The sequence below is a fragment of the Grus americana genome, chromosome 31 (genome assembly GCF_028858705.1).
Source record: "Grus americana isolate bGruAme1 chromosome 31, bGruAme1.mat, whole genome shotgun sequence".
NCBI classification, from domain to species: Eukaryota; Metazoa; Chordata; class Aves; order Gruiformes; family Gruidae; genus Grus; species Grus americana.
The window spans coordinates 188040-214609 of record NC_072882.1 but is presented as its reverse complement, the minus strand read 5'-3'; the positions used below and the strand labels follow the sequence as shown (position 1 = coordinate 214609).

General features: G+C 61.7%; 1 protein-coding gene across 5 annotated transcripts in view; it reads left to right on the top strand.

The window, feature by feature from the left end:
* The window catches only part of LRP1 (LDL receptor related protein 1), a 183774-nt gene extending 160113 nt beyond the window's left edge, over positions 1-23661 (top strand). For 3 of the 5 annotated variants that reach the window (XM_054807279.1, XM_054807285.1, XM_054807283.1), the window contains 48 exons: positions 279-468; positions 884-1088; positions 1283-1475; positions 1894-2019; positions 2120-2248; positions 2730-2849; positions 3551-3664; positions 4114-4263; positions 4505-4639; positions 5165-5281; positions 5529-5657; positions 6127-6249; positions 6692-6832; positions 6918-7105; positions 7356-7539; positions 7763-7848; positions 8212-8331; positions 8732-8919; positions 9167-9372; positions 9611-9799; positions 10013-10161; positions 10664-10757; positions 11208-11324; positions 11435-11554; positions 11986-12108; positions 12486-12611; positions 12889-13005; positions 14939-15045; positions 15247-15379; positions 15638-15757; positions 16211-16333; positions 16606-16749; positions 16840-16974; positions 17251-17370; positions 17643-17914; positions 18006-18184; positions 18466-18572; positions 18797-18913; positions 19292-19468; positions 19763-19903; positions 19983-20156; positions 20245-20406; positions 20681-20855; positions 21221-21325; positions 21516-21580; positions 21833-21920; positions 22090-22234; positions 22583-23661. In XM_054807279.1, the coding sequence (XP_054663254.1) occupies positions 279-468; positions 884-1088; positions 1283-1475; positions 1894-2019; positions 2120-2248; positions 2730-2849; positions 3551-3664; positions 4114-4263; positions 4505-4639; positions 5165-5281; positions 5529-5657; positions 6127-6249; positions 6692-6832; positions 6918-7105; positions 7356-7539; positions 7763-7848; positions 8212-8331; positions 8732-8919; positions 9167-9372; positions 9611-9799; positions 10013-10161; positions 10664-10757; positions 11208-11324; positions 11435-11554; positions 11986-12108; positions 12486-12611; positions 12889-13005; positions 14939-15045; positions 15247-15379; positions 15638-15757; positions 16211-16333; positions 16606-16749; positions 16840-16974; positions 17251-17370; positions 17643-17914; positions 18006-18184; positions 18466-18572; positions 18797-18913; positions 19292-19468; positions 19763-19903; positions 19983-20156; positions 20245-20406; positions 20681-20855; positions 21221-21325; positions 21516-21580; positions 21833-21920; positions 22090-22234; positions 22583-22723 (6809 nt within the window). In that variant the 3' untranslated portion in view covers positions 22724-23661. The remainder of the gene's footprint in view (positions 1-278; positions 469-883; positions 1089-1282; positions 1476-1893; positions 2020-2119; positions 2249-2729; positions 2850-3550; positions 3665-4113; positions 4264-4504; positions 4640-5164; positions 5282-5528; positions 5658-6126; positions 6250-6691; positions 6833-6917; positions 7106-7355; positions 7540-7762; positions 7849-8211; positions 8332-8731; positions 8920-9166; positions 9373-9610; positions 9800-10012; positions 10162-10663; positions 10758-11207; positions 11325-11434; positions 11555-11985; positions 12109-12485; positions 12612-12888; positions 13006-14938; positions 15046-15246; positions 15380-15637; positions 15758-16210; positions 16334-16605; positions 16750-16839; positions 16975-17250; positions 17371-17642; positions 17915-18005; positions 18185-18465; positions 18573-18796; positions 18914-19291; positions 19469-19762; positions 19904-19982; positions 20157-20244; positions 20407-20680; positions 20856-21220; positions 21326-21515; positions 21581-21832; positions 21921-22089; positions 22235-22582) is intronic. The other 2 variants (XM_054807284.1, XM_054807282.1) reach the window with 1 other exon arrangement.
* The last annotated feature ends 2909 nt before the right edge of the window (positions 23662-26570 follow it).

The following is a 26570-nucleotide window of genomic DNA, read 5'->3' as shown; positions in this document are numbered from 1 at the left end:
AGAGGTCTGCCCAGGAGGCCCCTGAAGTCTCCTGGGGTCTCAGCTCACCTGTTAGCACAGACACCAGCCCAGCCCTGCTGAGTCCCCTTGGTGTTTGCAAGCAGACAGAGTCTCTGAGGGATTTTTTTTTTGGGGGGTGTAATTAAAAGCAAAAACTTCAGGCTGCCAAAGAAGCCATATCCGAGTGTCACGGTCAGCACTGGCTGTGCAAAGTGAGCCGGGCAGCCTTGCAGAAGCATGGGCTGGATGCGACCCTTGCCTGTCCCCCTCTCCTGCAGATGTGGGCTCAGTGGAGGGGCTGGCGTACCACCGCGGCTGGGACACGCTGTACTGGACAAGCTACACCACCTCCACCATCACCCGCCACACCGTGGACCAGAGTCGCCTGGGGGCTTTTGAGAGGGAGACAGTGATCACCATGTCAGGGGATGATCACCCCCGGGCCTTTGTGCTGGATGAGTGCCAGAAGTGAGTGGCCGTCGGTGGTCCAGCCAGCCTGCCCGGGGGTCCATGTGGTCCCAGGGCCAGCATCCAGGCAGACACCCCTTCGCTGGGGAGGAAGCACTGGTTCCCAGCACAGAGAATTGGACCCTTGGGAGGAAAGGCCCTGTGCCCTGCCCACACGTCCTTCAGCACCCCAAAGCAAAGATGGAAACCCCATCCCATCCCCTTCTCTGGCTGGCCGGTACCATGGGGTACCATGTTTCCCAGTTGGCTGTAGGGGCCTCGTTCACCCCCCTCCCACCCCTTTTTATGTGGGGACAATGTCCCGTCCATCCCAAAGTCCCTGGAAGACCCACAGCAGCAGAGGGGTGGGCTGAGCCAACGTGTACATGGCAGAGAGCGGGGGTTGCAAAGGCATTGCGTGTCTCTCCCCTTCCAGCCTGATGTTCTGGACCAACTGGAACGAGCAGCACCCCAGCATCATGCGTGCCACCCTCTCTGGTGCCAACGTCCTCATCATCATTGACCAGGACATACGGACACCCAATGGGCTGGCCATTGACCACAGGGCTGAGAAGATCTACTTCTCTGATGCCACGCTGGACAAAATCGAACGCTGTGAATATGATGGCTCCCATCGCCATGTGAGTCCAGACCTGGCCCCGGTGGCAGAGATGGGGAGGAGAGCAGCGAGTGTCAAAACTTGAGCTGGCGCGTTGTCAGAGAATAGCAGGGCTGTTCCTGGGGCACGGGGGGATGTCGGGCCTTCCCCTGGGACAGACGCTGCTGCGTCCCACAGCCAGGTTCCCTCATGCTCACGTTTGCCAATGTCCGGCAGGTGATCCTGAAATCGGAGCCTGTGCACCCCTTTGGCCTGGCTGTCTATGGCGATTACATCTTCTGGACGGACTGGGTGCGCAGGGCTGTGCAACGAGCCAACAAGTATGTGGGCACTGACATGAAGCTTCTGCGAGTCGACATCCCCCAGCAGCCCATGGGCATCATTGCTGTGGCCAACGACACTGACAGCTGTAAGGACCCCCAGCACCCACAGCCTCACCGCCACGGGCCCCTGCACCCCTGCCTCTGCCAGACCTCTGGCCCCCCCTCTCTTCCACCCCATCTGCAGGCCAGGGGAAGGGGGAACCCATCCCACCCTCCTTCCTGGCCGGTCATTGCCCCTTCAGGACCCTCACGCCAAGGCCTGTGCAGGCTGAAGAGAGAGAGAGAGAGAGAGAGACAGAGAGAATTTGCCCCATTTGTGCTCTTCCCAGGGCATCTTCCTTGCCAGATCTGGGGAGTCTGGAGGCCCCCAACCCCATGCATCCCCCATAGCCCTGTCTGAAGAGCCTGGGGAGGAACCCTGACTTTTCCTGTCCCCAGCAGGGTGCACAAGGGGAAGGGACTGCTGAGACCGTCCCCGGTGTAACTGCTCTCCATCTCTCCTAGGTGAGCTGTCCCCATGCAGGGTGAACAACGCCGGCTGTCAGGATCTCTGTCTGCTCACACCCAAAGGACACGTCAACTGCTCCTGCCGTGGCGAGCGCGTCCTGCAGGAGGATTTCACCTGCAAAGGTGGAGGGGGGGTGGAAGCGGGAGCTGATGGGGATGGGAAGGGGAGGAGGAGAGGCCAGTCGCAGTCTGGCAGAGCTGACGTTCCCCGCGCCCTCCGCAGCCCTGAATTCCACCTGCAATGTGCATGACGAGTTTGAGTGTGGGAACGGTGACTGCATTGACTTCAGCCGGACCTGCGACGGTGTGGTCCACTGCAAGGACAAGTCAGACGAGAAGCAGTCCTACTGCAGTAAGGTTCCTCCTCTTGCTGCTTTGCTCAAACACACACACACACCCTGGCACGTGCAGACACCCTGCTCGAGCTGTCAGCTCTGCTCTGCAGAGGGAGCCAGGACTCCTGGGTGTCTTCTTGTGTCCCTCAAGTGCTCACGGTCCCTCTTGCCCTCCCAGAGATGGGGCCTGCCAGGCCAGGCTTTAAGGGCTCCAGGTCTTTTCCAGTTTCGGGGGGGCAGGCTGGAGAGTGAGACACCTTGAGCTGACCCGGTGTGGGGCTGCAGCACCCTCCCTCTAACACCAGCCCTTGCTCCTCAGAGGTCTCTGCTGGGCAAAGGCCAAGCTTAACCCCACAACGTTGCCAGCACAGCACGAGGGAGCCTGTTTCCTAATCCTGCCTGTGTAGTTTCTTCCCCTGCTGAAGGGTCCCTGCGGAGCTGAGGCCCCCGGGGGCGCAGACCCTCTCCTCCCGCTCACCTCCTCCTCCTCCCTTGCAGGCAGCCGCAAGTGCAAGAAGGGTTACCTGCACTGCATGAACGGGCGCTGCATCGCCAGCCGCTACTGGTGCAATGGCGTGGATGACTGCGGGGACAACTCGGACGAAGTGCCGTGTAATAGTAAGCAGGCTGGCTGGCTCCCAGCCAGCCCTTGCCAGGGCTCAGTCAGCTGTCTGGGACAGGGGCAGAGGCTTCAGGAAAGAGTTACCTTCAGCTTGACAGGATCAGAGCAGAGCCAGGGCTTAATGGACGGTCAAGGTCTAAATCTTACTTGTGCTGCTTGTGCCACAGACCACTTTGTAAAGCTTGCTCCCTGACAGCTGGGAGGAAGAACTCCCAAGCATGGCCATGTGGCACCCAGAGCCTCCTGAGAACAGTGGTTTGACACCCAGGAGGAACACAAGGCGATGGCAGGGCACAGCGTCGGTGCTCCTCATGGCTCCTGTGCTCCTGAGAAAAGGGCACCCGAGCATCCCCAAGGGCAGCGTCCCTTCAGAGCTGCAAGAGCCTGTCTGCTTGGTTCAGAACCGACAGGGAAGGTTGGGAGCTTCCCTGAGCCCATCGAGGCCTGCTAACGACAGGCCAGCTCGGGAGACGAGCTCAGGCTGCCAGGCAGAGCGCATGAGCCGGAGAGGCACCAGGACTCAGCTGGGAGGGAACCCGAGCTGGGAGTGTAGGATCAGGCAGTCCGTAGCTGCGCTGAGAAGCGGGTGTATGTGCGTGCGTGCACGTCCGCGACGCGAGTGGGGGCCGTGGAGTGGCTGTACGCGCTGGGTCCCCCCAGCCCAGCCTCATCCACTGTGGGGGATTCCCCCTTGCAGAAACCAGCTGCGCTGCTACCGAGTTTCGCTGCCGTGATGGGAGCTGCATTGGGAATTCGAGCCGCTGTAACCAGTTCATCGATTGCGAGGATGCTTCGGATGAAATGAACTGCAGTGAGTGCCCCAGCTGCTGTCCTGTGTTCCCTGCTGCTTCCCCAGCTCTGCCCTGCTGTAGCTCTGGTGATGCTCCTGCCCTCTGTGCCTGTGGGCAGGGGCCTGGGGCCCTGCACCTCATTCCAGTCTTTGGGACTTAATCAGGGAGGGAGAAGGGCCCTGGTTCCCATCCCATCAGCAGAGGCCAGCCCAGGTTAGCCTGCCAGCTGGAAGCAGCGCCCATGCCGTGCTTAGCACCTCACCACCCAGCAGCCCATCAGAAGCACTTAACGTGGTCCCAGCAGCTCAGGGCACATGTGGGGCAGAGGCAGCTCAGCCCTGCTCTGGGGAGGGAAGGATTAGCAGCAGCAGGGCAAGGTTTCACGCTGTGCGGTGGGAGCTGGACCGAAGGGCTGTGCCGCCGGCAAGCAGCACCGGTCACCTGGGGCTCCTGGTGTGGTTTCTTGCAGCCGCCACTGACTGCAGCAGCTATTTCAAGCTGGGAGTGAAGGGTACCACGTTCCAGAAGTGTGAACACACCTCTCTGTGCTATGCTCCAAGTTGGGTGTGCGATGGGGCGAACGATTGCGGAGACTACTCAGATGAACGCAACTGCCCAGGTGAGAGCGGGGAGAGGAAACCTCTGACTGGGTGCTCCCCTTTGGGGTCTGTTTGGGCGGAGGATGCTTTATTTGCACACTGGGACCATCATCCTTTGCCTGTGCAGCTCTGCAGCTGGTCGATGTGGGATCACAGAGGGCTTTTGGGGGAGGAATCCTTTGGAGTCAGGCAGTTCTGGGTTGGGAGGAGGCAGGACGTGTCCACGCCACCACCCTTACTGACATTTCCTTCACAAACCAGGTGGGAGGAAACCCAAGTGTCCAGCCAATTACTTTGCCTGCCCGAGCGGGAGGTGCATCCCCATGACTTGGACCTGCGACAAAGAGGATGACTGCGAGAATGGAGAAGACGAGACTCACTGCAGTGAGCGGCAGGGTGGGGAGAGCAAGGGACTCTGGGGTGATAGCACGGGGCGGCGAGCGAAGCATGCTGGAGGGGAGGCAGGACCCTCTCCTCTCTGACATCCTTCTGCCAAGGACCAGACTCCAGATTCTTCCCTTTCTGTGGTCTTGTTCCACAAGCTTGGGCTTTTAACTGACCAAAGCAAGTGTCCTGGTGCGTTTATTTGGTCAGCACATGCACAAGTGTCCATGGTCATTTTGAAGGTGGCCAGTTACAGCTCACTTGAGTTACATTTTTACTTCCAACATCCCTGAACAAACCCCAAGCAGTGCTGAGGAACCTCCCCCGTTCCAGAGCAGAGAATCCCACACCAGTCCTGCAGCTGCAGTGCCCATCAGCATGGGATGTGGCCACTGCCACGTCTGGGCAAGCAGTAGCCCTAGCACCACCCTGGGCTCCAACCCTGGAGCCTGGCTGGACCAGCCTGCCTGTGCCCTGCTGCTGTGTCCTTCCCCCATCATTGCCCTAGCTCTGACCCCTCCTCTCATCCTCCCCCAGACAAGTTCTGCTACCCCGTGCAGTTTGAGTGTAACAACCACCGCTGCATCTCCAAGCTCTGGGTGTGTGATGGGGCAGACGACTGCGGGGACGGCTCTGATGAGGACAGCCGCTGCCGTGAGTCTGCTCCAGCCCCTGCTCTGACCTCTCTCAGTTCCTGCCTGCGCTGCTGCTCCACCTCTGCATCTTATTCCCGCCTCTGCCCATCCCTTCTTCCACCTTTGCTTTCCTGTGCCATGGTCCTCGCTGCTCTCCTGGGTTCTGTATCTTGGGCCCCCCCGAGACATGGGGGCACGTAGCCGAAGAGTGCTGGTTCTCCAGCGGTGGGGGTGACTGGCCTCCTTCCTGCTTCTCCCTTCCCCAGGGCTGACCACCTGCAGCACAGGATCCTTCCAGTGCCCGGGCACCTATGTGTGCGTGCCAGAGCGCTGGCTCTGTGATGGAGACAAGGACTGTGCAGACGGAGCTGATGAGACCCTCGCTGCTGGCTGCCGTGAGTCCCCAGAGGGCTGGGTGCATGGCGGGGCAAGGGGCTGGAGAGGAGCACAGTGTAGTGCAGCTGGCCGGGGGGCTAGCCCCACTCCCTGGGGTCCCTGTTGGCAGCAGATGGGATGCTTCGCCCTGGCCACTTCCCTGCCAGGCTTGCAGGAGAAAACTGCAGTGCTGTGGTCACAGCAGACCCGGGCACGGGGACGTTTGGGTGGCTTTCCTTGGCTGTGAGGAGAGGAAGAGCATTGTCCCACGGAGCAGTAGCCAAAGGCACCGTGTTGCCCCGGTGCTGTTCACAGCCACAGGACAAGGGCACAGGCCTGGCCTCAAGCTGGGGGCGAAGGAGTGGGAGTCCCTGTCCCCACTGGTCTGTGCCTCAGCTCTTGTCCCCAGCGCCCCAAGACGAAGGGCTTGGGGGGCAGGCAGGAGAGCATGCAGTCTGGCAGGGCGCTGACAGCGATGCCTCATTGCAGTGTACAACAACACGTGTGACGAGCGGGAGTTCATGTGCGGAAACCGCCAGTGCATTCCCAAGCACTTCGTCTGCGACCATGACGATGACTGCGGTGATGGCTCGGACGAGTCCCCAGAGTGTGGTGGGTGTCTGCAGGACCAGGGAGGACAGCGAGGGCAGTATCTCCTGTAGCACTGTCCCTGACAGCCACGCTGAGTCTCCTGGGCTTTGAGATGGGACCCCGGAAGGGTCGTCATCATCCAGAAGGGGTTTGATGTGAGAGCAGGGTGAGGGGGAACCAGGAGAAAGGAGCAGGAGGGGTTCGATGTTGGGTGGGGGAGCTGTTCCCCCCCACCCCACTGCGGGGCATCCACCCTGGCACAGAGCAGTTTTGGAGATCCAAACCCACCCACATTTGCCACCTCCTTGGCCCCTGTGGTGCAGCCCTGTCCTGAGGCGGGCTGCAGGGAGGTTTGGGCACCTGTGCCATGGCTCCACACAGCCCAGCCACCGCGGTGTCCCTGTCACTCCTGGCCGGCTCGGGAAGGTGGGCTGTGCCATCTGAGCCTGCCGCCCTCCCGCAGAGTACCCCACCTGCGGCCCCCATGAGTTCCGCTGCGCCAACGGCCGCTGCCTCAGCAACAGGCAATGGGAGTGCGATGGCGAGTTCGACTGCCACGACCACTCGGACGAGGCGCCCAAGAACCCGCGCTGCACCAGCCCAGGTACCTGCGGGGGCCGCGGCGGGGGAGCGGGGCCACCTGGCTGCCTCACACTGACCGCTGCCACCGCCTCTCCGCCCCACTGCAGAAAACAAGTGCAACGACTCCTTCTTCCTCTGCAAGAACGGGAAGTGCATCCCAGAGGCACTGCTTTGCGACAACAACAACGATTGCACGGACGGCTCGGACGAGCTCAACTGTTTCATCAACGAGTGCCTCAACAAGAAGCTGAGCGGCTGTTCCCAGGAGTGCGAGGACCTCAAGATCGGATACAAGGTAGGGACCTGCGGGCTGGGAGGGTCAGCTGGAGGGATGCTCTACAGACACTCTTAGCATGAGGGTTGCTTCTGTCCTGTGCCAGCTGGGCAAGGGATGCACACACGGGCAATTTGGCCTGTGCTTGTGTGTGCTGCTGTTGAATCTGCAAGCTGTCTGTTCCTGAGCCCGCTGGTCCCATGGTGATGCCTGTCACATCCCAGCGTGTGGGTCCTGGATGTGTCTAACAGCTCCGGGTTGCCTCCTGCAGTGTAGATGCCGTCCCGGGTTCCGGCTGAAGGACGATGGGAAGACGTGCATTGACATCGATGAGTGCTCCACCACCTACCCCTGCAGCCAGAAGTGCATCAACACTCTGGGGAGCTACAAGTGCCTGTGCATAGAGGGCTACAAGCTCAAACCTGACAACCCCACCAGCTGTAAAGCTGTCACAGGTGAGAGCCAAGAGTGCACTCAGAGGCAGGGATGCTCTTCTGGCGACCATGGGATGCTGCCGGCATTGGAGTCGGTCACGGTGCTCTGCAAGGTGAAGTAGCTGCACCTGATTCACAAAGGAGAGCTGGGAAGCAGTGGGGCAGGGAGGGCAGCAGGTCTGCAGGGGATCTGCCCACGTCCCAGCAGCTCTTCCCTGACACATCTCGTGGTTTCCCTGTGCAGATGAAGAGCCCTTCCTCATCTTTGCCAACCGGTACTACCTGAGGAAGCTCAACCTGGATGGCTCCAACTACACGCTGCTCAAGCAGGTGCCGGGGGAGCTGGGAGCCAGAGGGGGCACCAGCCCCACATGGCCAGGGGTTTGGGTTTGGAGAGGGGGCCTGGAGACCTGCCAGCCTGGGAGTTTGGGCTCTTGGCTTCCCAGGCAGATGGCAGAGCCTGTATAAACAGCAGCTCTCACTATGAGTATACAGGAGGTCCCATGTAAGCATAGCTCGTTGGTAGCAGACCTTTATAAGGTAGGGGTTGCACAACAGTTGTCTGTAGGTGTGTTTTAACTTCTCTGCTGCAGGGACTGGGAGTTGAGGCTGGGGGCTCACTGGTCTTTGTAAAGCCCCTGTAACCTTGTGCTAGCAGGCGAGGCTGTTCCAACGCTTCTCCCTTCCTCCCAGGGGCTGAACAACGCGGTGGCTCTGGATTTTGACTATCGGGAGCAGATGATCTACTGGACAGATGTCACCACACAGGGCAGCATGATCCGCCGCATGCACATCAATGGGAGCAACGTTCAGGTGGGGGACTGAGGCGGCCCCTTGGGCACCGCTGGTCCAGGCTGCTGGTCCTCACCCACCTCCTGCCCAGGGAGGCTGCTGGGAGGGGCCCAGACTGGCACCAGGGCCACGGGGGAAGAGGGCACAAGCCCTGCTGTGGGGCCATCAGTGGGCTCGGGGCATCAGCCCAGGTTGCTATGGGGATGTTTTGCAGCACCATCCCAGTCAGAGGTGGGCTCCACGCTGCCCCAAAGCGGCGGGCAAGGAGGGTTGGGGGACGAGAGGGGTGAGGAAAGGGAGCTGGGCAGAACTGTCTGCAGGGGCGATGTGCCAGGGAAGAGGGATGTTGTCATCCCTGAGGGACCAGGGCAGGATCTGGTTCTCCCTGTCGAGCCTCAACATCTCTGTTTTCTCCTGACAGGTTCTTCACCGCACTGGCCTCAGCAACCCCGACGGGCTGGCTGTGGACTGGGTGGGGGGCAACCTGTACTGGTGCGACAAAGGTCGGGACACCATTGAAGTGTCGAAGCTCAATGGCGCCTACCGCACCGTGCTGGTGAACTCGGGCCTGCGTGAGCCCCGGGCACTGGTGGTGGATGTGCAGAATGGGTGAGAGCCTGGGGGGACCTGCACTTCCCCCTCTGTGCAGGGAGGGGGCTGGCGGCCTCTCTGCTGCCTTGCCATAGTCCTGGAGGCTGGGAGATGGGACGAGGCCTTTCCTCCTCGCTTCCAGGACACCTGGCTGCTTCTCCCTGCCCTGCACCTGCATGGTTTAGCCACACGACAGGCAGAATGCGGCCGCTGTTGTGGCTTGGGCCAGACTCAGCCTCCCTCTGCTCTTCTTTTTCGTCCCCAGTTACCTATACTGGACAGACTGGGGGGACCACTCCCTGATCGGGAAGATTGGCATGGATGGCACCAACCGCAGCGTCATTGTTGACACCAAGATAACTTGGCCCAATGGCCTCACCCTTGACTACATCAACAGCCGAATCTATTGGGCGGATGCGCGGGAGGACTACATCGAGTTTGCCAGCCTGGACGGCTCCAACCGGCACACAGGTGAGAGTGCTGGGGCTCCCGGGGCACTGCCAGGCTTTTGTGGGGCGTGGACTTTGGATTGGTCATGAAAGCAGGAGCCAGGGCTGCTGTGTATGGTCACCAGCTCCAGCAGCTCCTCTGTGCCTCTGATCAGGGGAAGAGGCTTGTTCCCTGGCTGAGCTGTCCCTGGAGAAAGACTGTGCTGTGGGAGGGGTGGCGTGGGGCAGCCCCGTGCTGAGCCACCCGCTCCCCCTTGCAGTGCTGAGCCAGGATATCCCGCACATCTTTGCGCTCACCCTCTTTGAGGATTTCATTTACTGGACTGACTGGGAGACCAAGTCCATCAACCGGGCCCACAAGACTACAGGAGCCAACAAGACCCTGCTGATCAGCACGCTGCACCGCCCCATGGACATCCACATCTACCACCCCTACCGCCAGCCTGATGGTGAGCTGTGGGGCCGGGGCCGAGGGGCTGGGGTGGCCCCGGTGCTGCAGAGCAGCCTGGGCAGGAGGCTGGGATTGGGCACGATGTGCAAAGAGATGCCAGTTTGGGCAGGCAGTGCAGGAGAGGGGTGCGCGGTGCAGCTGGGGGTTTACATGCCAACCTGAGGGTCTCCCACCTTGGTCTGACTCGCGGTTGTCTCCCTACTCTCCCCAGTTCCCAACCATCCCTGCAAGACCAACAACGCCGGCTGCAGCAACCTCTGCCTCCTCTCGCCGGGTGGCGGGCACAAGTGTGCATGTCCCACCAACTTCTATTTGGGCAGCGATGGCAAAACCTGTGTCTCCAACTGCACAGCCAGCCAGGTAACAGCCTGCCTGCCCCTGCCTGCACCTGCCTGCGTGGACGTCCCCCCCGCAGCAAGCGTGTGCCTGCGCCCGTGTGCGTGTCCCCCCTGCCATGGTTTCACCAGGTCCCAGCTCCTCTGCTTGTGCTGGTGCCAGCACTGTGCACCTGGGTGCTGGTGTGCACATGCCTTCTCCAGGCGCGGGCAACACCTCCCTCCTGTGGCACTTCCCAGCACTTACATACTGCAGTCGTTTGAGGGTGCCCAGGGGAGCCAGAGACCCTCTGGCTCTGGAATGACCTTCTGCCTGCCCCCGTCCCTCCTTCAGACCCCCGAGGCTGTGTGATGTGGGCTCAGGGTTAAGGCTTTGCTCCAGGTCAGGACACAGAGTAACCTGGGGGTGCCTGGGAAGGGACAGCACAGAGATCAGTGCCCTTGGCAGAGTTCCCTGGGGACAAAGCCACCTGGGGTCCTCCCTCCCTACTCCGAGCCACCCTCACACGGTTGTCTCTCCGTCGCAGTTTGTCTGCAAGAATGACAAGTGCATCCCTTTCTGGTGGAAATGCGACACCGAGGACGACTGCGGGGACCGTTCAGACGAGCCAGAGGACTGCCGTGAGTGCCGAGGAGGGCTGACCACAGCCCACGGTGTCCCAGCACCCTGACCACACTGCCCAGCTCTTGCCAGCCCTACAGCATCTGTGTGCTGTCTGGAGCAGCCCGGTGCTGCTTGTGCAGCTGGTCCCCCAAAGCCCTGCTGCTGCTCTGGCTTTGGGACAGCACTGCTGCTCCCTGCTTGGCTCTGGCGGAGAGGAGGGTTATCCCATTAACAGGGCTCAGAGAACAGCAGGATAATGTGCTGTCCCTGTGTGGGGTATTGCCCCGTGGAGGACAGCAGCCGACTGCTGCCCTTGGAGCAGAGCTGCCCCTTCACTGCACCAGAGCCCAGGGGTGGGTGCTGGTTGCTCAGTCCCTGCTGAGGACCTCAGAGGGAAAAGCAGGAGGTTAAGGTTTGCCCTGAAAATGTTCCCCAGAGCAAACATTTCACTCTTACTCACCCCACAGCTGAGTTCAAATGCAGGCCGGGGCAGTTCCAGTGCTCCACTGGGATCTGCACCAACCCAGCCTTCATCTGTGATGGAGACAACGACTGCCAGGACAACTCAGATGAAGCCAACTGTGGTAGGTTCTCTGCCTGCCCTTGTGGCCCTCAAACCCCAGCAGGGCTGCAGCATCCCAGTAGAGCAGAGATGCAGCGTGTCAGCTTTTGACTGTGCTGCCTCCCTTCCCAGATATCCACGTCTGTCTGCCCAGTCAGTTCAAATGCACCAACACCAACCGCTGCATCCCTGGCATTTTCCGCTGCAATGGTCAGGACAACTGTGGTGACGGCGAGGATGAGAAGGACTGCCGTAAGTGGGGAGCTGTTAAGCATGTTAGGGATGGGGAACATCCTTACCTCTGCTCTGCATAGAGTCTCTGTCCACCGTCACCTTCCTGCTCCTACAGACACTTCTGTTTCCTAGCGGAAACAAAATCCTTAAATCCCTTGGAGTGGCAAGTTCAATATTTGCCATGGATTTGCACTGAGCCTGTCGCACAGCTAGGGATCTTGTGGCTTCTGCCCTGTCTCCCTGCAGCTGGTTGAGGCTTCTGAGGCCACCACAGGGCTCTGTTCCCTTCCCCTCTCCACACATGGTCACCAAGCATGGCCAGACACTTGTTGTGATGCCCACAGCATCTTCACATCTCTCTGCTCTGTGCGGTTGTTTTTGTGGGGTGTTGGCTGGCAGACCCCTACCTGCCCCACTGCCTCTGCTGACTCTGCTTCTCCCTCCTGCAGCGGAGGTGACTTGTGCCCCCAACCAGTTCCAGTGTGCGATCACCAAGCGCTGCATCCCCCGCGTCTGGGTGTGCGACCGGGACAACGACTGTGTGGATGGCTCAGATGAACCTGCCAACTGCAGTAAGAGCCTGCATGGGGAGGGGCGGGTGGGTCTGGCCACACCAAACCCGGGAGCTCCCCCACACCTGGTCATGCCTGTGTGTCTCTGCCTGTGGGATGGCGGGTCCCCGCTCAGTCCCCGCAGGCGCTGCGGGCAGTGGGTGATGGTCGTGGTGGCTTTGGATCTGTCCTGCTGAGATACTCCTCTGACTTATCTTTGGAGAATTGTTTAAAAGAGGGGGATCTTGCCCACCCTGTTCCAAGCAGGGGTGCTGCAGTCAGCTCCAGGCTGTTGGCACAAGGTGTTCATCAGCCCTGCAGATGAAAGAAACATGCCTGGCCAGTGCTAACCCCACCTCCCCTCCCCATATCCATGTCATCTTGTTTCTCCGCGCCAGCACAAATGACGTGTGGAGTGGATGAGTTCCGGTGCAAGGACTCGGGCAGGTGCATCCCAGCGCGCTGGAAGTGCGATGGGGAGGACGACTGCGGGGATGGATCCGATGAGCCCAAGGAGGAATGTGGTGAGCAGGGACTGGGGAGATAAGCCCAAAGGGCATCTTGTGCCCCCCCCCTTCCCTGAGGGTCTGGCTGCCCTGGCGCTGTCTGTCCCTTCCACCTCCATGGTGTGCCTGGGGCTGGGGGAGGTTTTAGCTGCTCCTCCTTTTCCAAACCGCGTGGGCAAGGCTGGGTCAGAGGGAGGCTGGCAGAGAGCAGCACTGTCCCCCTGCTAGCTGGTGTGTCCATCCCTCCCCTTGCACCCGGCAATGCTGATGCCTGTCCCTGTTCTGCCCCTCTCAGACGAACGCACCTGCGAGCCCTACCAGTTCCGCTGCAAGAACAACCGCTGCGTGCCGGGTCGCTGGCAGTGCGACTACGACAATGACTGTGGAGACAACTCGGATGAGGAGAGCTGCAGTACGTGCCACCTTCGAGCCTTTGCTATCTCAGGAGCCAACTGTGTAGTGGAGAGGGGAGCGGTTCAGGTGCCCCCAGGCCCTCTGCCTGCCAGTGCTCCCAGCTGCGGGGGGAAGCATCAGGCTGGCTGGGGCTGATGGCCGGGGAGCAGCCTTCTTTCCCTGGACAGAACGTGCCTGACTCCAGGGGTCTGGCTAGTCCGGTCCCACAGCCAGGACTTGGCTGCTGGCTGTTCCGAGGAGAGGCCCCAGGTGGGACAGGTAAAAGGGAGGAGGTGACCCCAATGCCATCCCTGGCAGGCAGCACACGGGCCCTGTCTGGCCACGCTCACCCATGGGGCTCACGGGCACCTCGTCCCGCTCGCGGTGGAGCAGCTTTGCTTTAGACCATCGCCCCGTGCTTTTGGCCGCAAACCCTTTGAAATGGTTTGGCCTGGGGAGATGGTGGGGACATACTGAGCCTTTGGGTGGGGAACTGTGGAACCACCTGAACACAGGTCACAAACCTGGACCTGGACCAGTGTGTGGGAAGGTGGCTGGTCCCCAGAAGTCATGGCAGATGATCAAGTTGCTGCCCCTTAATGAGTTACTGCCTGTTAGCGGAGCCATGCCACCACCCACCCCGCTGAGCAGCAGAGGACCATGACCGTCCACGTGGATGAGATGGTTCTTGGGGCTCTGCTGTGGGCAGGAGCCCAGTCCTGTCCCTCCAGAGGGGCCCAGGCTGCCCATGGGACGGCACTGGGGTCTGCTGCCAGCTGCAGGGGCCCAGGCAGAGCCAGACCCTCTTCCCACACATGCAGTGCCAGCCCTGGGTCCCTCTGTCTCTCTGCAGCTCTCTAGGGTGCAACTTTTTTTTTTTCCTTTTCTGTTGATTTCACGTTGTGTTTTTGAGTTTGTGCCATTTCACTTCATCTTATGTTTTTCTCCATTTTCACACTGTCGTTATGGGGCACTCAGAGGTAGGTTCCTGCCAAAATCTTTTAATTCCATGTACAGCCTCTCTAAAATAAATGAAGACAAGAAATTCTAGGTGAGGGCAGAGGGGTTGGGACTGGACAACCCAGGCAGATTTACTGAGCGTCAGCACCAGCGTCTCCCTCCTCAGCACCAGCATCCCCCTCCGCTGGAGCTGCAGTCAGGGATGGTCCAACCCTGCTGCCTCCACTACCGGGGCCCATGCATGGCTCATGGCTCCAAAAATCTGTCCCCACCCTGCCCCTTCCTGCTCCGGCTGGATGCCCTCTGCCCCCCTCTGTCCCTGCAGTCCTGTTGGCTTCCGCACTGCGGCCAGAGGGGCTGCCTGCCCCAACACGTCCTACACCCGGGTCAATGGGGAGGGGAAGGGTCCCGAGAGCCATCCCGGGCAGGAGGCCGCACCGCGTGCTGTCCTCCTGCAGACGGATTTGACACTGACCGTGTTGGTGCCGGCCCGGCGGGTGCGTTGAGCTGTGAGGGGGAGTCTGCCCCCATGCCCTGTGAGAGGGGGACGGGTGTGCTGGCCCTGCCAGACCTGGGCAGGGTGCAGCTGCCTTTCCTCCTGCCCACCGCTGCTGGTGGGGCAGCAGACATGGGCAGCAGGGAGCTGTGGGGCTAGTGCTGCCTTTGGTGGAGAATGACCTGGAGGACACGTGCAGCCGGGAAGCTGCCAGAGGGGAGTCTGTATGGCCATAGTAACGCCTGAAAGCCCCATTTCCTGCAGGGATGTGGGAGCCCTGGAGTGGGATGGGAAGGGGGCTGGGAGGTGGTATCAGCTGTGCCCCTCTCTGGCAGTTCCCTCGGCTCTGCTTGCACCCCACCCTGTCCCCCGTGCCACTGGATGTGTGTCTGTGTCAGCCTGTGCCCCCTGAGCTGTTGGCCAGGGAGACCTCCTGCCCTTGCAGCCCTGCCTGCAGCCCACGCTCAGGGGGATGCCCTGTGTTCTCTGCCCCCAGCGCCCCGGCCCTGCTCGGAGAGCGAGTTCTCGTGTGCCAACGGCCGCTGCATCGCTGGCAGGTGGAAGTGCGATGGGGACCATGACTGCGCGGATGGCTCTGATGAGGTACGGTACCAATGGCAGGGGCTCCCTGCCAGCACCTTTTCCCTGCCCACGTGTGGGAGTGGGGACACATCCCACTCAGTCTGCCAGTGGTCCCCTGCCACCAAGGGGGGCTGTGAGCCTGGTCCTGGGTGCAGTCACAGGGTGGGAGGCTGCCACAGCTGGGACTGTCTGCTGACCAGCATCTCTCACACTTCCCTGCAGAAAGACTGCACGCCGCGCTGCGAGTTCGACCAGTTCCAGTGCAAGAATGGGCACTGCATCCCCATGCGCTGGCGCTGCGATGCTGATGCGGACTGCATGGACGGCACCGACGAGGAGAACTGCGGCACTGGAGGTAACAGCTGTGCTGCGTGGCTCACTCGGAACTGGTCATCTTCCCCCCCCCCATGCCCTCCTGTCTCCTGTGTCCCCACTGCAAGTGGGAGTGCTCCCATGTGTGTGTGTGTCAGCACTGCTCTGCCTGACCCCAGGCCATGCATGGCCCTGGAGAGCCCCCAGCTACGCTGGAAATTGGAGTTGTGGCCCCAGACCGGCGTTTTGGCAGCCAGACAGCACTGGCTGACTTGTCGTCTTCTGCCCCGTGCTGTCACAGTTCGCACGTGCCCCCTGGACGAGTTCCAGTGCAACAACACGCTGTGCAAGCCCCTGGCCTGGAAGTGCGATGGGGAGGATGACTGCGGGGATAACTCAGATGAAAACCCGGAGGAGTGCTGTGAGTGACACCACGTTGCCTCTCCTCGCTCCTGGCAAGGCCCCTGCCTGGCACACATCTGCCCGCAGGGGCAGCAGCCTGCCCCAAGCACCCGCACGCTGGGGAGGGGTGACAGTCCCAGAGCTCAGACACTGCTACGGGTACTGGGGGGGGCTGTGGGTACTTCTGGCAGCTCCACACATCCCCTCTGGATGGGGCTGGCAGCGGGGAGCGGGGGCTGAGAGGGCAGGGGGCTGGGTGAGAAGAGGGCTGACCCTCGTGCAGCTGGGCCAGCAACTGGGCGATTGTCTTTGCTTCAGTCTCTTTGCTTTAGTCTCTGGAGCCCGTTCGCCCTCGTGGGACAGGCCTCCCTGGAGAGCGGGCATAGGCTGAGCAGCGGCTTGTGACAAGTGTGACAGCCTGGCTATGGCGTCTCCTTTCACCGTCACCGTTTGTTTCTGTTTGCTGGTGCAGTGAAATTCCAGTGTCCCCCCAACAGACCGTTCCGCTGCAAGAACGACCGGGTATGTCTGTGGATCGGTCGACAGTGTGACGGCATTGACAACTGTGGAGACAACACGGATGAGAAAGACTGCGGTGAGTGGGGCTGCCCATGGGCACAGCTCTGTACCCAGCGTGGATGGGGCAGTGGGTCACCGCTGCCCTCAGGCTGGTCCTTGCAGAGCGCTGGGTTTAGCCCAGGTGTTGGGGTTTGCTTTGCCCACTACTTCTTCCCAAAACCGGGAGGTGGGCGCAGGCATCCTGGGTCCCTGCCTGGTCCCTTCCCGTGCCATTCGCACCCTGTGGCTCCGGCGGGGCTGGGTGCCCGGGAACACGGAGTGTCACAGCCACTGCCCCTGCTCCTGCAGAGTCACCCACGGCCAAGCCCAAGAGCTGCAGCCAGGACAAGAATGAGTTCCTGTGCGAGAACAAGAAGTGCATCAGTGCCAACCTCCGCTGCAACTTCTTTGATGACTGCGGAGATGGCTCTGATGAGAAGTCCTGCTCCCACGGTGTGTGGGGAGCTGGGGTGTCGGGGGGGGGGGGGGGTGGACGCTGGGAAGCCACAAAGGTGCAGGTGCTGATGGTGCATCCCACCCCAGACCACAAGTCATACGACTGCATGACCAACACCACTATGTGTGGAGACGAGGCGCAGTGCATTCAGTCACAGTCCACCACATACTGCACGTGCCGCAGAGGCTTCCAGAAGGTGCCAGACAAGAATTCCTGCCAAGGTACTTCCTGCTGCTGCTGGAGAGGGGTTGGGGTTGGGCCGTCGGGTTTATGGTTGGTTTTTGCCAGTAAGATGTGTCTTCACGCCTGTGGAGTGGCTGGGACATCATAAATGGTGTTCTTGGGACACAAACATGGGGAATAGGGAGAGATGGGGTCTCTGAGCCCTGGGTAGCACAGACCAGCCCCCAGCAAGGGGCCGGCCTGCCCTGGCTGTGTGTGTGTGGGGGCACCCTCCTGGTCTCCTCCCTGACTCAGTCTCGTCTCCCACTGCCCAGATGTCAACGAGTGCCTGCGCTTTGGGACCTGCTCCCAGCTCTGCAACAACACCAAGGGCTCCCACGTCTGCAGCTGCGCCAAGAACTTCATGAAGACGGACAACATGTGCAAGGCAGAAGGTCAGGAGGGAACAGGGGCACGCACAGATTCTGTACGTGCCTGTGCCACCCTGCGGGACCCAGCCACTCTTCCTTCCCTGCTCCTCCTCCTCCCCCCGCACCTCTGCCCACCCTTCCTTCTGGCACTGCCCACGCCATCAGTCTGTCCTTCCCTGGCAGGGCAAGCCCCAAGGGGATGCCAGGCTCCTAGTGACCCCGTGCCCTGCCCTACCATGCAGCTGGGCTGACCCCTGCTCCCTGCCCAGCCCGCACCAACAACTCCTCCTCTGCAGGCTCCGAGCACCAAATCCTCTACATCGCGGATGACAACAAGATCCGGAGCATGTACCCCTTCAACCCCAACTCTGCCTACGAGCCAGCCTTCCAGGGTGACGAGAACGTGCGCATTGACGCCATGGACATCTACGTCAAGGGCAACAAGATCTACTGGACCAACTGGCACACAGGCAGGATCTCGTACCGGGAGCTGCCTGCCTCTTCTGCTGCCTCCACCGCCTCCAACCGCAACCGGCGCCAGATTGATGGCGGCGTCACCCACCTGAATGTGAGCTCTGTCAAGGGCATGGTGGGAGGCACCGAGGCCAGGCTGCTGGTGTCCTCTGCCCTCACCTCTGCCCCCTTTCTGCCCTTCACAGATCTCGGGGCTGAAGATGCCACGGGGAATTGCCATCGACTGGGTTGCTGGGAACATCTACTGGACAGACTCGGGGCGGGACGTCATTGAGGTGGCGCAGATGAAAGGCGAGAATCGCAAGACGCTGATCTCTGGCATGATCGATGAGCCCCACGCCATCGTAGTTGACCCGCTTAGGGGGTGAGAGACTCGAGCCCTTTCTCCCTTTCTTCTGCCCAGCCCTCATCCCAGCTCCTCTCACCAACAAGCCTGTCCGAGGTGGAAACTCCCTGTACCCCAGCATCACTCTCCATATCAGCTCGAGCTGCTGCACCTTGGAGTCAGCACTGGGGTCATGTCAGTGACTCTAGGACACCGTGGGGAGAACGTGGGAGGGTTTCTCTGCTGACAGGGCAGCAGGCTGTCCTGCTCTTCCCTTCCTTGCTCCCTTGCAGGGAATGACCCGCCCATGTCCTTTGCAGGACTATGTACTGGTCAGACTGGGGCAATCACCCCAAGATTGAGACGGCCGCTATGGACGGGACACTGCGTGAGACCCTTGTGCAGGACAACATCCAGTGGCCAACAGGTGAACAAAGACAGGTGCCAGGAGGGGCACGAGGGGTGGCAAAAGCCTTGACAGGAGAGACGTACAATGCACTCGTGTTGGGGAGGCTCATCCTGGGAGTTCTGAGCCCTGTGGCTGGAGTGTGTAGGGGTGGCAGGGGGGCTGCTCTGCTGGTCGCATGGTCAGGAGGGGCTCAGGGTGGGCTGGGGGCCTGTACCTCATGGGAAGGGTGTGTGTCCCCTCAGGCCTGGCCGTGGACTACCACAACGAGCGCCTGTACTGGGCTGACGCCAAGCTCTCCGTGATCGGCAGCATCCGGCTCAACGGCACCGACCCTGTCGTGGCCATCGACAACAAGAAGGGTAAGCAGTGCCCAAGACCCACCAGAGCCGCAGGGAGAAGAGGGAGCTGCCGGGGGTGATGTCTCTGGGGTGAGGTCCCGGCACAGCCCAACCCGCCAGCTCCCCGGGGCCCCTGGCCTGGACCGTGCTGCAGGGCAGAGCCCAAGGCCGAGCCAAGGATGCTCAGCAGGTGGCAGCAAGGGGGGTTTTCCTCGTTAAATGCTTCACAGCAGGACCAGAGCCTGCTGGCACTGCTGTCCCCCCAACACCGTCCCCCTCGTACAGGGTGGGAGGCCCTAGCCTCAAATCCAAACAAAATCCCTACTCAGCCCTGCCTAAGGCAGCCAGCAGCCAGCCGTGCCACCTCTGCCTGCACATGTCCCCTCTTCGCTTCCCCAGGGCTGAGCCATCCTTTCAGCATCGACATCTTCGAGGACTACATCTATGGTGTCACCTACATCAACAACCGCATCTTCAAGATCCACAAGTTTGGGCACAAGGCTGTCACCAACCTGACATCTGGCCTCAACCATGCCACCGACGTCGTGCTCTACCACCAGTACAAGCAACCAGAGGGTGTGTGCCAGGGCTGGGACCCCCACCCTGCTACCAGCAGAGCTTGGAGCAAGAGTGGACTCAGCACCCAGCTTCTCTGTCCAAAGTGGGGGGCATCTGGATAGGGGAAGTGTTAGTGGGGAGGGAGGTGGATTGGGGGGAGGCCAGCTGCAATGGTGAACTGTCAGCTTGGGCAGCTGTAGGGCCGTGGGGGATGTCCTAAAGCTGTTGGCAGACAGTCATTTGCCAGGAGGGCTGTGGGTCATCCCACCATCCTCACCCCGCTGACCTCACCCCGCATCGTCCTCTTGGCAGTGACCAACCCTTGCGACCGCAAGAAATGCGAGTGGCTCTGCCTGCTCAGCCCCAGTGGCCCCGTCTGCACCTGCCCCAATGGCAAGCGCCTGGACAACGGCACCTGCGTGGTCATTCCCTCTCCCACCGTCTCCCCTGTTGGTAGGTGGTCCAGAGGAGGAGGAGGAAGAGGGGGGTCCCGCCCAGCGCGGTCCCACTGACCTCCATCCCTCCCTCCCAGTGCCCACCACCGACACCTGTGACCTGGTCTGCCTGAACGGTGGCAGCTGCTTCCTCAATGCCCGCAAGCAGGCCAAGTGCCGCTGCCAGCCGCGCTACAATGGGGAGAAGTGCCAGATCGACCAGTGCTGGGACTACTGCCAGAATGGGGGCACGTGTGCCGCTTCCCCGTCGGGTGAGGCTGCTGAGGGCAAGCCTGGAGGTCGGGGCTGGTCTTGGGCAGACAGACAGATGGGGAACACGCTAATGGCTCTTGTTCTCAGGCATGCCGACCTGCCGCTGCCCCACCGGCTTCACGGGGCCCCGGTGCAACCAGCAAGTGTGCACTGACTACTGCCTGAACAACGGCAGCTGCACCGTCAACCAGGGCAACCAGCCCAACTGCCGCTGCCTGCCCACCTTCATCGGGGACCGCTGCCAGTACCGTGAGTGCTGCCCGCCCCTGGCAAGGGTAACTGGGGACAGCGCCTGGGAGATTGGACTGCCGTGTCCCTCTCTTCTGGGGGATGCTCTTTGGGGACCTCTGGGGACAGTGCCTGAGAGGTTGGACTCCCAGGTCTCCCTCTTTTGGAGGATGCTCTCTGGAGGGAGGTGTGGTGCTCTGTGGTGGACCGGGGCCATGAGCAGCCCTCCAGAGGGGGCCGGCGGTCTGAGGGGCCAGTGTGGGGCTGCTCACCCTGATCCCACCATCCCCTGCAGGGCAGTGCTTCGACTACTGTGAGAACGATGGCGTCTGCCAGATGACGGCCAGCGGTGCCAAGCAGTGCCGCTGCCCTCCGCAGTTTGAGGGGACCCAGTGCCAGGACAACAAGTGCTCCCGGTGCCAGGAGGGCAAGTGCAGCATCAACAAGCAGAGCGGAGAAGTCTCCTGCATGTAGGTGCTGGGCATGTGGAACTCCAGGGAGGAAGAGGGGGATGGTGGGCACAAGGACCCAAAAAAAAAAAACCTGTGTCCCTGTGGCCAGACCATTGGGGATTGGCCATGGCTGATAGATGCTGGGTCAGTAATTCAGGACAGCTAAGAAATCTGGGAGAGCTCAGGGCCCCGGGAGAAGGTGATGGAGGTGTCTGTTCCCCAAGCCCATCCTGCTGTCCCAGCAGCCATCAGTGTGGCACAGCCACGAGCCGTGCCAGAGGGATGAGCTAACAGCCTCCAGCAAGCAGAGTCCCTGGTGCTGGGGGGGGTTGGCACGGGGCAGGTGGGGGGTACATGTGTGCCTGATCCTCTCTGCCCCACAGCTGCCCAGATGGCAACATAGCGCCCAGCTGCCTGACCTGCGACAGTTACTGCCTGCACGGTGGGACCTGCTCCATCAGCGACAAGACGCAGCTGCCCGAGTGTCTGTAAGCAGAGCTGGGGGCTGGGGGGGGGGTCTACAGGTGGGCTACTTGCCCCTCCAAGCACAGGGAGCATGTGACTGACAGACCCCAATCTGTGTGCCCCCCCCCCCGACCCCCAGGTCTGTGCCCCACCTCTCCTTCCCCGCATGCTGTTCTGCCCCCGCTAACCCCAGTGCTCTCCCTGCGCTCTCAGGTGCCCGGCGGGGATGACGGGGACGCGCTGCGAGGACTTCATCGTCAGTGAGCAGCAGAGCAACCGTAAGTATGGGGCAGTCCTGCGCCGGGGGCCCCGCGAGGCCCAACACCAAACCAGGGCGGGGGGGGGTTGGGCAGCATATTTGCCTGCAAAGCCAGGGGTGCCCAGTGCCCCCTTGCAACTCCTGAACCCCATTCTCCAGTGCACAGGGAGCAGGTCCTTTCCCACAGGCAGGGCCAGCCCAGGCTGCCTGGGACATGCAGTCACCGGCCCCTGTGCATGTTCTGACTGTACCTGCACCTCTCGTCCCACAGGAACAGCCTCCATTGTCATCCCCATCCTGCTGCTGCTCATCCTCCTCACTGTGGTGGCTTTTGTCTGGTACAAGTGGAGGATTAAAGGGTGAGTCCGGGCTGTTGGGGGCCAGGAGGGAGCGTTGCAGAAACCCTCCTTGCAGGGCTTGAGAGCCTCAATTCTGCGGGACAATGAGCAGGACTGCTGGTGGGGCAGGGGCCCCATCCACTGCACCCCCTGTTGCTGGCACTGACCCCCTGTCGCTCACCCTCCCCAGCGCCAAGGGCTTCCAGCACCAGCGGATGACGAATGGTGCCATGAATGTGGAGATCGGGAACCCCACCTACAAAATGTACGAGGGGGAGCCTGACGATGACGTGGGGGAGCTGCTGGATGCAGACTTCGCCCTGGACCCTGACAAGGTGAGGAGCGGAGCTGCCATGGCCCGGAGGGGCCGCTGGCTGTGCAGGGTCCAGCCCGAAGTGGAAGATGCAGAGGGGGTGCCTGCTGAAGCAGGGGGCATGTTGCTGCAGCAGTGTCACGGCTCCCTGGGGCTGCTCTGTGTGCAAAGGAGGCTGGGGGGCTCCGAGGGGCACAAAGGCTTCGGGGGCGGAGGGATGGTGGCACAGTCAGCGGTGCTGTACTGGGACGAGGTCACTGCTGGTGCAGGCTCTTGCCAAAGCACCCCGGGGCAAGGGATGCCTCTGGGACCGCTCTGCTGGGGAGAGAGGTGTCTGTGCCCCCTCCCACCTGCTCCCCCCTCTCTGCAGCCCACCAACTTCACCAACCCCGTCTATGCCACGCTGTACATGGGCGCCCACAACAGCCGCAACTCGCTGGCTAGCACAGATGAGAAGCGGGAGCTGCTGTCGCGGGGTGCAGACGACGACCTGGCGGACCCCCTGGCATAGGGGCAGGACGGGGCGCAGGGCCGCCGGGGTGCGGCGCCCGGGCCTGGCACAGACACCCATTGCAGGAGGTGGGCGGGGGGCCGGGGGGGCCAAGAGCCACTGTATAAATGTACAAATGAAGGATTATTACTTTTCTATGTGAGCAGTATTATTACCTGTATATTCCCCGGTACCAGGCCTCGGCGCCTCTCATTGCCAGTTCCGGCTTTGGTTTATTTTAAATCTCTTTACATTGGGCCCCCCCCTCCCTCCCCCTCCCACCCACGGGACAAGCCAGCGTTTCAGAGCAGGGACGGCGCTGCGGTCAGTGCGCCAGGACGAACTCGCTGGGGCCGCTGTAGCTGGGGATGACGGGAGACACAGGGTTACCGCTACGTGGGGCACAGGGAGGAGGGAGGCAGAGTGGGGGCCACACGCTCCCCAGCTCTTGGCTCTACCCCCCCCCACAAGCCCCTGCAGCTCCCCTCTATGGGGGCCCTGTTTCCTTCCCCCCGGCCCCCCAAATCTGCTGCTCCCCAGGTCCCCCCTTCTCCTGCAGCTTGGCCTCTGCCAACCTCCCTCCCCACCTTTTCCTCCACTGCCCCCCTCCCTCCCTCCCTGCCATTCTCGGCTCTGCCCGACTGTTACAGGGGACAGGGACAAAGGCCCCCCACCCCCGTTGTGGGGCAGAGGGTCCCCGGCCCCGTGGTCCCTTGCTCCAGCTTGTCGCCTGCACCTCGCCCACTCTCCAACATGCACATTTTTTAACAGGAAAAAAAAAAAAAAGGCAAAAACATGGAAATGACCTAGCTTTTATAGTAGAAATAAACAAACGCATGTGGGGGGAGGGCGGGGGGCGACCCCATCCTTTTATTGGGGGGAAATGTTTTAATAATTTTTGCTGGATTACTTTACAACTAAACAAAACAGATATTGTTATAAATAAAATTTTTAAAAACTGAAGAGCAGGCTCCTGGATGGTGGGAAGGGACATGCTGGGGGGGGGGGGGGCAGGGGGAGCCCAGGCACTGGTGACAGCCAGGCCTCAGGTCACCAGGTGCTGCAGCCCTGATGCCCTCAAAGCCCAGCGGCACCAATGGTGGCCCGTGGAGTGGTGAGGAGGGGTGTCACAGATGGGCGGTGTGAGCTGGGAGGATTCCACCGGGGCCTCCTGCACCATCACGTTGCCCTGGCTGTGCACAGGGAGCGTGGACGGAAGGGAGAGCTGTGTGTGCTTGCGCGAGCTTGAGCGTGTTGTGTTGCCTGGGTGCTCTCGGGTGCAGCGCCTGTGCTGGTGCATGTGCCGCTCGGGGTGATGCGTGTGCGCACACGTGTGTGCGACAGCTCCCGGGGCACCCCACCGAGCACCCCGGGGCCCCGAGCTGCTGCAGCCTGGACGCCGACTCCTTCCCTTGCGCTGTGGGGAGCAGAAACAGTCCGTGGCACCGGGCGTGGAGCACCGAGCACCGGCCTCGGGCACCGGCGGCGCGCGCGCTCCCGGAAGCCGCCACCAGGTGGCGCCGCCGCCCTCGACAACTGAGCGGGGGGGCTGCACGCGCACCCCGTGTGCACGCACCGCTTCGTGTGCCCCCCCGTGCAGAGGCACAGGCACAGGGCCCCGTCCCGCACAGTCTCGTGGGGGAAGGAGGGGAGCGCTGGGACCGCGCACCGGCTAAGCGAGGGCTGGGGCTGGCGGGGGGGGGGGGGTGGCTGGGGGTTGCTTGCCCACGGTCTGTCCCCTCCGCAGGGACCGCTCGGGTGCCCCTGCCCAGCTGCTCCTCACTCTGGGCGCTCTCCCCCCACGCAGCCTTGGGCACCAGGTGCTGCGCCGTGGCCAGCAGCGATGCTGAGGGTGGGGGGCCTGGGAGGGACCACCTGCACCCCTTGGATGGTGGCAGGGGGGCCGAGGGCAGGGCTGGCCAGCCAGGGGCTCACGTCTGCCTTGGCAGGCTTGGGCTGAGCAGGACGGGCGCGAGAGCTGGCCTGTGCTTTGGGCGTCAGGTCCTTGGGCCAGCAGCCACCCCCTGCCTCGGCCACGCTTGGCCCTGCCGCGTGCCAGGGCCGTGGCAGCAGAGCTGGGTGTGGGTTGCGAGGGGAGCCCAGGGCCGTGGCGGAGCCCCATGGCACCCCCCCAGCCTGCAGCTCAGCAGAGACGGTCAGCCCTCAGCACCCTCCTTGCCAGTATCGGGATTGGCATCAGCAGCAGTCCCCCCCTGCCTCCTGCAGATGCCAAGCTGAGGACACGGCTGCTGCCTTCGAAAAGCCCCAAACCCCTCTGCAAAGGGATCCAGCGCGGCCCAAGCGCGGCGCGGCCCTCAGATCTATTTCAATACCAGCTCTTTGTTCACTTATCGGTTTCTTATATCTCCTCTAGAGGTTTTTTTTTCTCCCTTTCCCCTCTCTCCCCCCGCCTTTTTCTCTTCTTTTTCCTTCAATCTTTTTTATTTTTTTTAAACCTTCACTTGTTTCCCCTTGCCATGACTCTGCCCTCCCAGATCTTAGGCCAGTGGGCTGTTAATTGTGTGGGAGGGGTCTTCCCAGAGCCCCCTGGACCTCTTGCAGACCCAGTGTCCCTTTGCTCCCTGGTGAGACCGTCAGGGATACTAGGACCGCCCTGGGAGTTTGCTCTGGCGATGTGGGGCAAGGCCCCAGCCGGTAGCAAACAGTGTAAATGCAGAAATTGGGGGGAGCCAGCACTTGGGTCCCTGGGGGAATTGTTGTGGGATCACAGCTGGGCAGGGATTGGGGTGCAGAGGCTCCTGCCAGCATGGGAAGTGGGGAGCCGAAGAGGACAGGGTAACACAGGCTGTGGGGCTGGCAGTGGCTCTCACGCCAGCCGGTAGTGCTGGCACCGCGGCAGCAGCCAAGAGATGGGGCTGACGGGACCTTCCCTGGAGGGAGGGCTCCCCTGCGCCCTGGCTGTGGACCCTGAGCATGTGGTGCCAGGTGCCCCTGCCAGGGTGGTGCTGAAGCGAGGTGCCAAAGCAGGCAGGCACTGTGCTGCCCAGGGCTGCGGTGGGGCTGCAGTGGGGCTGGCATGGGGTGGCTGGGGTCCCATAACCCCGTGCTGCCAGGACTCCTTCATCCCCCCGCTCCATGTCAGCACTGCCCTTTCCCTTTCCTTTCTCTCCCATTTCCCTTCATTTCTCTCCCTTTCCTTTGCTTATTTCTCCTTTACCTTTTATTCATTCTGTCTCCACATGTATGCGTGGTTCTGCAATGCTCCCCCCATCCTGTGCTTGCCCCCAGCCCTGCTGATACCAAAGCCCCTGCCGGCAGCTTCCCGGGGAAGGCGAGTAGATAATAATAGTAATAACGGTAACAATAATAGTAATAACAATAAAGTGATAGTGTTGGGGACGGATCTCTGGTGAGCTGGGGGGGTGTGAGAACACCTGGCAGACCCCTCTGAGAGGGGCCCGGCACTGGGCTGGAGGGATGACCACATGTGTGTGCATGTGCACGCATGCGTGCATACATGCAGGTGGCACAGGTTGCGTGTTCAGCCTGAGACACAACGTGTGTGCTGCGGGTGGGGGTGTTTGCATGTTCCAGGGTGTGCAAGGCAGGGGTGTCTGTGCAGAACCTGGGGGCTGCCCCCCAAAAGACCCTCTTGTAGGGTGGTCTCCCTTCTCTGCTGGAGTTTGGTTTGGGGGCCAGCAGCAGAGGACCCTCTCCCCTCCCCAGGTGCAGCTCGGCAGGATGGAGATGGGCAGGACCGCCCCCCCCCCCCCCCCAGGTGCTAGCACACCCCCCTGGACTGGAGCAGGACCAGGGGCGTCCCGGGGTGCTGGGGTCTCCCGGGATAAGAGGGGCAGGACCGCGTCTGGCCCCTCCCCGGGCGCGGGGATGGCCCGGAGACGCCCCA